At 57.2% G+C, this 10,217-nt stretch overlaps 1 protein-coding gene across 1 annotated transcript; it reads left to right on the top strand.

Moving 5' to 3' along the window:
* The first annotated feature begins 568 nt into the window (after window positions 1–568).
* Window positions 569–9,071, top strand: LOC119092844 (oxysterol-binding protein-related protein 11-like). Its single transcript, XM_037215764.1, has 13 exons — window positions 569–668; window positions 2,430–2,555; window positions 3,031–3,240; window positions 3,595–3,766; window positions 4,146–4,407; window positions 4,766–4,802; window positions 5,577–5,695; window positions 6,030–6,229; window positions 6,477–6,648; window positions 7,204–7,300; window positions 7,639–7,758; window positions 7,883–7,911; window positions 9,062–9,071. Exons 1-13 carry the CDS (start codon window positions 666–668, stop codon window positions 9,069–9,071), a joined length of 1,557 nt encoding a protein of 518 aa, XP_037071659.1. The 5' UTR covers window positions 569–665.
* The last annotated feature ends 1,146 nt before the right edge of the window (window positions 9,072–10,217 follow it).

A 10,217-nucleotide genomic window follows, 5' to 3' on the forward strand; every position in this document is an offset into this window, starting at 1 on the left:
ATGTTTAAACCACACCACAACTGCAAATTTTCCTTGAATAACTTTATGAGCTGATAGCTACATAGTGGTTAACCTTTTGCAACATGCAATGAGCAGCCTCCACTAGGCGTTGTGCATTGGACAATGTGTGCTCACGCAGCTCACCTTCGAAAAGAACACAGATGACCAGAAAGAGAAAAAAGACGAAAGTATTGTGATCTGTGAACATGCTTTGACACATGTAAGCACAAAACCGTGATACCCTTCATTGACCTTGAATTTGACTCTAGAGTTGCTCAGCGCTATAGCATCTTATAGTCATAAATTTTTGCGCAATTCTTTGAAGTTATCAACTGCACGAAATTTGATAATGAGGTTGCACGATAAAATGTTATATTAACTGAAGTGAAATTTCAGTTCATGCAGTTTCAGTTTAACGCAGGTTGGATTTGATGATGAACTCAATTACGAGGGTCCTTGGCTATGGTCTCAAGTCTGAAAATTCATGGTCCCTGGGCGTTTCATGCGAATTGGGGCCGGAGGTGCGGGCGGCGATTGGTAGCCTATTGCTGGCCTGGCGTTTGCAATCTGGTGAAAGTGCTGTTTAATATATCGACGCGAAGACTCTTGTCGCCATTAACGCCTCTTACATTCTCCAGAATTTAAGTGGCGTCTGCCAGTCTGTGATGGTAAGATCCGACAATTTTACTGAATATACTTCAAGCTGCAAAAATGCATGCGTTGTCATACGTGCACGGCCGAGCATATTCAGGTTGAGAGTGGAATGTGTCCTCATCAGAATCTACCACTATTGGGATTTCTCGCCTGGCATGACGATGTAAATAAATATTGACTTACATTGGCATGTCAAAACACGTGAAAAAACATTTTTAGAATTAAATGTTTTGAACATGATATCAATATCAGTGCACCAGTTTTAGTACATTTGTGCTTAAAGTCTCAGAAATCAGAGTTGGTACATAATAACCACCAATTTCAGGGCATATACAGCCAACATGTGAAAGACTTATTGTGTTGTAAAGAAAATCAGATGCAAAAATAGTCTGAAAATTTAGCACAGGTTGACCTCATAATAGTTTGGTGTATGCAAGTAGAAGATTCTGCTCTGAGACAATATGTAGGTGTTTGATACCAATGGATGATTTTCTTGTATACCTGAATATAGTTAAGTCATTCTCCCTGTGAGACTAAATGGGTGGCTGCGTTGCAGATAGAATGACAAGCCACTCCCCCCGTGAGACTAAATAGGTAATTGCATTGCAGATAGAATGACTGTTTTTTTAGCATTATTATCTTGTGTTTGTGCACTTAATGTTATGGTACATAGGGGTGTAGCTTCCTGGAAGGGAATGCATTTTCAGAAGTATTATATGGATGTGTTTAGCCATTTTCTGCTGCTCAGCTTCCAGCTGACCTGTTAAGTGAAACTGCCTACATATTTGGTATGGTGAGTGCAATAGAATGGCAGGGCAAAATATCTATACCATGGCATTGTTGTGATTCATTTTTGTTTACAATGCTGCAGCTGGATAACACATTCATTCATATTCCCTTGCAGGTAGTCTCTTAACAGGGACCAGCACAGTTTTTGTTGTAATGCAAGGGTTCATAAGCACTGGAAATGCCATCAAGTGCTATGTTGCCAGACTGCAAAAAAATGCAGGTTATGCTCTACATGTCTAGTATAGTAATGATGTTTAGGCAACAATTTCAGAGCATGTGCACCATAAATTTGAGTGCTAAAAGCTGAGTGCATGAGTGCCACCAAGATTGGAGCATAGGAACAAATTTTGTAGGGAATTATGAGCAATATGTATGAAGTGCATCAGGCTCAGCTCACAGACATTGAGCAGGTACCCAGAAAATTGGTTGGATTGTTTCAGACTAGTGGCAGAGAAGGCATGGTTCCATTCTGAGTCCCAGATATCTTATCAATATGCCTGTGACCTGTTGATAGGCAGCTGGCAACTGGCTGATATGGAAGTGAGCTCAAGCCATGCCTAAGGTATTCCCCAAGTACCTCAATATACAGGATATATTTTTGCACTTACCAGGGTAAAATTACTGCGTGGGAAGCACAGCACGGCAAATGGCTCCTTATATGGTTGTAGAGGAAGTGTGAGATGAATATCTACATTTGACTTGTCCTGAATGCACTGCACACACAAATTGTATTACATAGCAATTTTTCAGTGAAAGAGTAAGAAGTACCAAAGGGATCATATGGAGTTGCATATCTCCTATGACTTTTCACTAAAAGGTTGATAGGGTAATTTTATTTGCTGGCTCCATGACAGATGACATATTGCATGCTGTTGAATGAATATGTTTGTATTTGATATGTATATGCTGATATAATTGTCAATGTCATGCTCAGGAAACCTTCTTCCAGTCCCATTGTTGTAACAAACCCATTTTTTGTTTGACAGGATATGGATAACAGCATGAAGCAGGTGCTGGAAGGCCAGCTGTCCAAATACACCAATGTGATGAAAGGCTGGCAGTATAGATGGTTTGTCTTAAACCCTGAGAGTGGAACTCTGAGCTACTTTATGGTGAGCTTCAGCACATGCACATGGATACAGGGGGGTGCATTGCTGCTTAATAGAGGTAAATTTTCTGCACTGGTAACTTAGAAGAAGAATGAGCCTCAATTCTGCCATGCAAATTCAAAGCAACAGAAACCTTATTGTTACAGCATGTGACCTGTGGCCTTCGCTTTTCATGATAACATTGTTCAGTGAACAAGAGATTTGATTTTAGTCCAGAGTCCATTTGATTTAGTCCCTTAGCTATCAAGAGAGGACAATGCCAAGGTGGTGAGGGCTCTACCTGAATGTGTAGTGGTCTAATTTAGGGATATGTTTTGTCCATTCTTCTCCTTGCTATGATTTGCTAAGATGGCAGCTTTCACCTGTATTGTCCAGTGCTCCAGCAGCATCCCTGTCTCTGCCCCCACCTGTGATCTATCACCTGGCATGGTGACACTGCACTGCCGCCCCTGGTGACAGTGCTGGACACATGCCTCAGGTGGACGAGCAGCGATCGAGCCGGGCGCGTGGCTCGATCCACCTGGCCGGCGCCGTGGTTTGCCCCAGCGACGAGGACTCGCACACATTCTCGGTCAACTCGGCGGCCGGCGAGCTGTACCGCCTGCGCGCCTCCGACGCCCGCCAGCGCCAGCAGTGGGTCGACCGACTCCGGCTCGTCATCGAGATGTTCAACCGCGTTCAGGCCGAGGTAGGGGCGCCGACCGGCAGACACGGCGGCCAGATCTGCCGCTGCGCTTGCCCAGCGGCCACGCTGCATGAGTGCAGCACCTCCTGCCAACGCACGCTGGCAGGTGTTGTGTTCGGAGCCGTTTGGATCAGGGTAGTCAGCGTCGATCGCAAGTGTGTTGTAAAACTGAAGGCGGATCTCGCTGGTTTATGAAAAAGACCTTCATATGACAAAAACAGCCTATATAAAGGGCCTAGTGCAGGCCAAGGTACGGTGTTGCGTCCACGATGCAAGCCCGCCTGGCTACTGTGGTGGAGGCGGGTCGGCCGCCGCCGTGACGTCCGTCTTGTGACCGTGTGACCCGCGCGCCGGCAGAGCGGGTCGTCGCCGCCGCACGGCGAGCCACTCTCGCTGTCGGTGTCGCCGCGCCAGTACGAGGCGCCGCTGTCGGTGCTGAGCTCGCTGCACGACGCCAGCGCCGCCCTCCAGCAGATGGCCGCCCGACACGGACACCTGTGCACCGCCGTCCGACAGCTGCCCTCGCACGGTAACGTCCCGCCTTCCCTGGTGCGCAGCTGCCCGCTCACGCTCGCGTCCGATAGGCTCCGTTCGCGGCAACGTTCGGCTGCTGCTGCCGGCACACGGCGGACTTGGTCGATGCTGCGCGCTGTGCGGCCACTGCGCCACAGATGGTCGGCACATGCTTGCTTTGGCGGCGAGACTGGTCCACACCACATGGTCCTGCTTTTGCAGGCTCGCTACTGACCTACAGGCACTTTTACGTGATCTAGGTCGCATTTTTTTTTTGCGTGTTTCGGTGTTGGACGACGCCATTCAGAGGTTTTTATATTTCCTCGCGATGTTTTCGAGGCGCAACGTAGGGCGGCCGCCGGCATCTGACCGCACCTACGTCTGCGTGCCGACAGCCTCTGAGGACGTGACGGTGACCAGCACCGACTCGGACCTGCTGTTGCTGATGGCCACCTCGCAGGCGACGCTGCTCTGTCTGGAGCAGTGCTACTCAATCCTGCAGCAGCAGCGCTCGGCGGCGGCGCTGCCCATCGGCGCGCCGCTGCCGGCCGGCGACAGGAGCAGCCTCAGGCTCGGCGCCACCCGCGCCCGGCCCGAGAAGGACTTCCTCGCGGACGTGGCCGACTGGTTCGACACCAACTTCGGCACGGCCAAGACGTGAGTGGCAGCGGGTGGCGCCGCCCGCGTGCCGTGAGTCGACATCCCGGTCTGGACCGGACACCGGGCGCTGGCCAGCACCCGCTCACTGGCCCGCGCAAGGCAGCCGCACGGCACCGGCAGCCACACTTGCTCAAGCGTCTTCAAAACGGAGGCGGCGTCAGTTGAAACTGCCACGTATTTTTCAGTGACGGCCATGACATGTCACCGTTGCTAACGGGGCGCATCCCATTTTCTCTCTAACTGCCGTTTGTTTTGGCTGCGTGATTGGCTTTTGACTAACGCATTTTGCTTCGGCGAGCCGACTGGACGCGTGTGCGTGCGCGTGAGCGCGACTAACGGCACGCCCGGTCCGCAGACAGCGGAAGGTTTCGCACGCCAGCCCGCCGCGGCCGGCCGCGGCTCCGGCTGCAGCTCAGGCGGCCCCACCGCCGGCGGCGCCCGGCCGCACGCCAGCCGCTATAGGTCGGTCGGCCGGGACAGCTGGCGCCCGTGGGGCTGCACGGATGGGTGGAGCTGGCGTAGCAGGCGGGCGCACGCAGTGTGGCTTGAAAATGACTAGGCTTGTTGGCGCTAGCAGGGCTGCTGTCTGTTTGTACCGATTGTCTTCCCTGGGCGCCATTTGCCCTGAGTTCAGAATGGAATTGACTTGGTCTAGGTTAGGGTAGTTTAGGAGGTTCATGGGAAGTTGTAATTAAACATCTATTTTGTTGAAGGTGCGACACCATTGTCGTCTGCCCGGTTTGATTTATCTTTCGTCATTCCATTCATTCGTTCATTTAACCATATGCTTTTCCCGCTGTCTGTCATAACACGCCGGTGTTCGATCGCGTCCGCTCTCCCCGCACTCGCGTCCAGTGATGGGTTGCTGACCCCCCCCCCTCCCCCCTCTCCCCGAGTCTGTGCGGCAGCCGTCTGTGAGGCATGACCGATTCATGCGAGGCGTGCTCGGTTTGTGTGGTGGCGTGACCGGTCTGTGCGGGGCGTGACCGGTCTGTGCAGGGCGTGACCGGTTTGTGCGGGGCGTGCTCGGTTTGTGTGGTGGCGTGACCGGTCTGTGTGCGCCGGCAGCGCGGCCCGGCAGTGAGGCGGAGGAGGTGGAGGATCCGCCGCCGCCGCCGCCGGCTGCTGTGCCGCCAGAGGCCGGCTCGGCGCTGCGGCCGCTGCTGGCCACGCTGAAGCTGGGCGCCGACCTGACTCAGGTGCGCCTGCCGGCCGCCCTGCTCGACCCGCGCTCCCTGCTGGAGCTGTACTCTGAGCTCTGGTCCCGGCCCGACTCGTTCGTCCGGTGAGTCGGCCGTGCCCCGGCCATAGCGGCGCACGGCACGTGCGGTGCGCCGCTGGTATAGTCTTGTCCGTACATATTGCTCAGAACGTTTACAGGCGTGTGTAAGCGGAAGCCTGCGCAGCGCGATTCGACCGCTGGCCGAGTCGGGGGCCGGGGGCACACATGTTCGGCGCAGGTGATAGCGTTGGTATTGGTATTGTGTGGACCCTATACTGCTGGTGTTCCCTGGGCACCCCGGGCATCCCCAGAGCGGGGATGTGACCGCGTACCGGTGGCGAGAGCCCGCAGCGACTGCCTGGTGACCGGCGCGCACGCCTCCGTCTTGTCCGCGCAGGATCGCGCAGGCCGACTCAGCTGCCGAACGCATGTGCCGCGTGCTGGAGTGGTACGTGACGTCACTGTGCGCCGGCTGCCCGCGCGCCAGCAAGCCCTACAACCCGGTGCTGGGCGAGGTGTTCACCTGCTCGTGGCCGCTGGACGGCGGCCGGACGCGGCTTCGGTTCCTAGCCGAGCAGGTGTCGCATCACCCGCCAGGTGAGCCGCCGCACCGTCATCTGGCAGACACCACTCCGGGACTCCGTCGTCGCAACCCTGCGGTGACACTGGAAAGTCCCTGCTGTAGCCACGGCTAAACAAAAAGGTCCCTGAAATTTCATTTGTCTGGGATAGGCAGAATCTCTGGTTACGTGCCTTCCAAAAATGTCCGTCTTCACTGGTGGGCCGTTGGGTTGCGGTGCGGACTGGCCGGCCCGCTGACGCGTGCCGTGCGCCGCCACCGCAGTGTCGGCCATCTGCGTGAGCTGCGCCGAGCCGGAGCTCAGCCTGCAGGCGACGGTCGGCTGCCGGGCCCAGTACGTCAACTCGGCCACGGTGACGCTGACCGGCGAGGCGGCGCTTCACCTGGTCCACCGCGCCGAGACCTACACCTTCAACTATCCAGCGGTCGCTCTTAGGTGAGGCACACACACCGCTACCTGCAACTGCCGGCCGGCCATCAATTACGTTGCCCATGAAGGGAAAGTGGGGACGATGATAGAGCGTGAGGGAAGCGTAACAAGGGGAGGAGATGTTTTCAACACCGTAACGTTACGCTCAGGTGTGATTGCATATCGCAATTCACCCCCAACCATTCTTCGGTCGCCTTCATGTCGGGCATGCAAACCAGACTGTCCCACAAGGCCCAGAGCCAACAACACGCCAACAGGACCCAAGGCACTCAGCCTGTCCTCCTTAAGTCAGGTAGACTACGGTAGCCTCCCTGTTAACAAGGCCCAAGGCGCTCGGCCTGTCCTCAGGTCAGGTAGACTACGATGGCATCCCTGTTAACGTATTCTAAGGTCGAGGCCGGCATGCCGGTCGTATGTAACGACCATGCCACGCTAACCTGGAACACTGCTCACGAAGAGATTTACCACTGACCGTTGACAGGAAGAGATTCCTGGCCACGTCTGTCTGTGAGGCGGAGTGGTGCGTGTTGGGGTGCCAGCTGTCCGACGGGTGTGCGGCAGGTCGCTGCTGAACGAGCGCTGGGTGGAGCTGGGGGGCCAGGTGAAGATCGCGTGCCAACAGACCGGCTACTCTGCCTCGGTGACATTCCACACCAAGGTACCGCCGCGCGCTGGTCTTGGCCGGGTGGTCCCAGTTACAGGTTGGCTTGACACCCCTCCATTTACAAGGCGTTTTGTCAGCAATATCAGGTCAGACATGTCTAGAAAAGTCTGGTGTTTCCCGTTTAATTGCGCCGACTTTTTGTGGGTCATTTTACCCGTAACACCGTGTTTTCGGTCCTCTTCGAAGCCAACCGCACTAGAAGGTTGGAATTGCTATAGTGTATTGCCAAAATGAGTGTTACTTGGTGGTGCGCCCATGTGTCGGCTGCACTCAGCGACGACGCTCTTCTGTGGACGCCCGTCGTGACGTGTGTGGCGGTCGTGCGCCGTCAGCCGCTGTCTGACGAGGGCGAGCGGCACCGCGTGACGGCCGAGGTCCGGTCCCAGGACGGCAGGCTGGTCTCCAGACTCCAGGGCAACTGGCGGGGCCAGGTCCAGCTGACCGGGCCGCAGGTGAGCTGATGCCGCTTGTCGATACGTTTCGTGATTGACGGTGTACAACCACGACAGCTTAGCATTAGCAGTTACTCGCCGAGTGCCCAAGGTGCCAGTGTACTGACTGCGGCCGGGCCGGCAGGGCGAGAGCCGGACGGCGGACTGTGACGCGCCGGCCGGCCGCCGCTGGGTGCGGCCGCTCGGCCACCAGACGGCGCACGAGTCGCGGCGCGTCTGGTCGGGCGTCACCGCCGCCCTGCTGGCTGGTGACGCGGCACGCGCGGACCGCCAGAAGCAGCTGGTGGAGGAGGCGCAGCGCGACAGGGCCGGCCTGGGCCACGCTCCGCGGCATTTCTACCCGCACGAGCAGAGCTGGGTGTTCCGGCCGGCAGCCACCTGAGCCGGCGGCGGCGGCGGGCGAGTGCCGCGCTCGTGACTCGTGCGAGGCGCGTGGGGCGGGGCGGGACGGACGTCAGCGGGCGGGATTGACAATGGATTGGCGCAGAGGGCCCAGCATTATTATCAGCTCGCTGGGCTGGCAATTATACGGAGTGATGCCTGGTCGGCGGCCAGCGCGCGCGTGCTGCGAGTGGTGCGGGCTCCCAGCCGGGGCTGACCGGGAGGCCCAGAGGACGCCAGCTGGGGAGCGGGTGGGCAGGCGTGCGCTTACCGGTACTGGAGAGCTGCTGGCGGCGGCTGCGGCGGCTGAGTGTTGTCTCGGCGTGGCCGACAGCCCGGTGATTTGAAAGGGTAACTTCTGTTATTAGTGCGTATCACGTGACCTGCTGGATTCGAAGAAAACGTCTTAGAATTTTGTGACGAAAAATTGGCAAGCGTTCATTGCATTGAGAACATATCAGACAACCATTTGAAGATATTTGTAACCCGAAGTTTGTGAAAGCTGACTTTCGCGGGCGAGTGCCGTCTGCGGCGATGCCGCTGCTGTTGACATATCTGGCGGTCTGTTTAGCGGAGATGCGGAACACGCGGCTGGTCGACCGCCCGCTCGGTCCTGCGTAGCTGCTTTTACCAGTTTGTTTATCCACGTGCACGCATGCGGCATTCCGCGCGCATTTATCGCAATACGAGCTTTATGGCGCGCGCTACGTGCGTCGGGTCCGGAGCTTGGGTTAGTGGACGCCCTGTTTGATACTGTGTACTCCTTCTCAGCTGTGCCTACGCCTGTCCTATTCGTGTTTGGCGACCGCGTACGGGACGTCGCGGTGGTGTGGGAGGGGGAGGAGGCGACGGCTGGGCTGCTACGAAACAATCGGTGGCGGCGGGCAGCTGTCATTGCCACTGTGCGTCCGGCCGTCGGCAGCTACAGCTGATGCCTCCTGACAGCGTGTCAAACAATATATTACGCCTGCAATATGCCGTCGGGTCTCTTGGCGCTGCTGCCTGCGGCTGACGGGTGCGGGCCGCACAACTCGCGAGACAGCACGAGGGCGTCGGCACGACACGCAGGCACGGCCGCTCACACACACACACACACACACTCACACGCACGCACGCCGTCCAGGTGTACACCAATGGCCAGACGCCAGTAGGCCCCGCAGCGGCGAGAAGACCGCCACCCCTGGCGGAGGGCCGAGCTGAGCTGGAGCTAACCGCGCCTCAGACGGCGAGGCACCACACGCCGACAGCTCACCTGCTGGTCACTGTATCACATGGAGGGGTAAGCGTACTGCAACCTGCGCGAGGTCACGGCTGACCGGCTGACCCGGGCCCCGCCCGTCAGGACGGTCGGTGGGCCAATGGTCGGGTTATCTCGCTTGGCTCGGGGCCCGGCGGGACACGGCGCCGTTTGAGGAGTGTCGGTCAGTCGCTTTCCCGCAACCACTGCTGTCGACCGCACCACAGCCCGGCTAGTGGCCAGGTCGCAGCAGGTCTCAGGGTCCCGGTCAATGGCGGGACGGGAGGACGGCGAGGGCACGGGCGGCGGCGTCAGCGAACCACACCTTGAGAGCCATTCAATGTCCGTATGCTCCGTCGGGAGCGGGGTCGTCAGCCACGTGTCATCGCGCGCGTCTCATCGCGCCCCGTCGGAGTGTTGCGAACGACAACGTAGCACCCATGTCCGTCCCCAACTGTAGTGATGCCATTAGTGCCACAGCCGGCCTCTATTGGCGTGTGGCAAGCAGTAGCATCAAGGTGGAAGCGGACCGGTTTAATGGCGTGTCCACGTGTATGCATCGGTGGCGGCGGCCCGCGGCCGAAATCATGCCTCCCTTAAGCGTGGGCCCATGACTGCTGTGCAGGGTGTGGAGGTATGACCCCAAGGTGACCTCTCCGTACAGGCGTTGGCGGCATCGCGAAATGTTAATAATACTGCAGTGTAGTTCTGGACGCATCAGCAGCACGCCAACTGCTTGGAGAGCAGCAGCGCGCAGCGGCAAGCGTCGCCATGTTTGAGCCATCAGCTACCGCTGAGAATAGCACCAGTCGTGGCATGGCAATGGCAGACGCGCCACTGA

Source organism: Pollicipes pollicipes, unplaced genomic scaffold, assembly GCF_011947565.3.
Source record: "Pollicipes pollicipes isolate AB1234 unplaced genomic scaffold, Ppol_2.1 Scaffold_3481;HRSCAF=4094_pilon_pilon_pilon, whole genome shotgun sequence".
NCBI classification, from domain to species: domain Eukaryota; kingdom Metazoa; phylum Arthropoda; class Thecostraca; order Pollicipedomorpha; family Pollicipedidae; genus Pollicipes; species Pollicipes pollicipes.

Bases quoted from the DNA above. Each gene is read 5' to 3' on its own strand.
- LOC119092844 (XM_037215764.1), top strand. The intron at 3,767-4,145 runs GTAACGTCCCGC...GCGTGCCGACAG, and splicing joins CCGACAGCTGCCCTCGCACG to CCTCTGAGGACGTGACGGTG. The intron at 4,408-4,765 runs GTGAGTGGCAGC...CCCGGTCCGCAG, and splicing joins AACTTCGGCACGGCCAAGAC to ACAGCGGAAGGTTTCGCACG.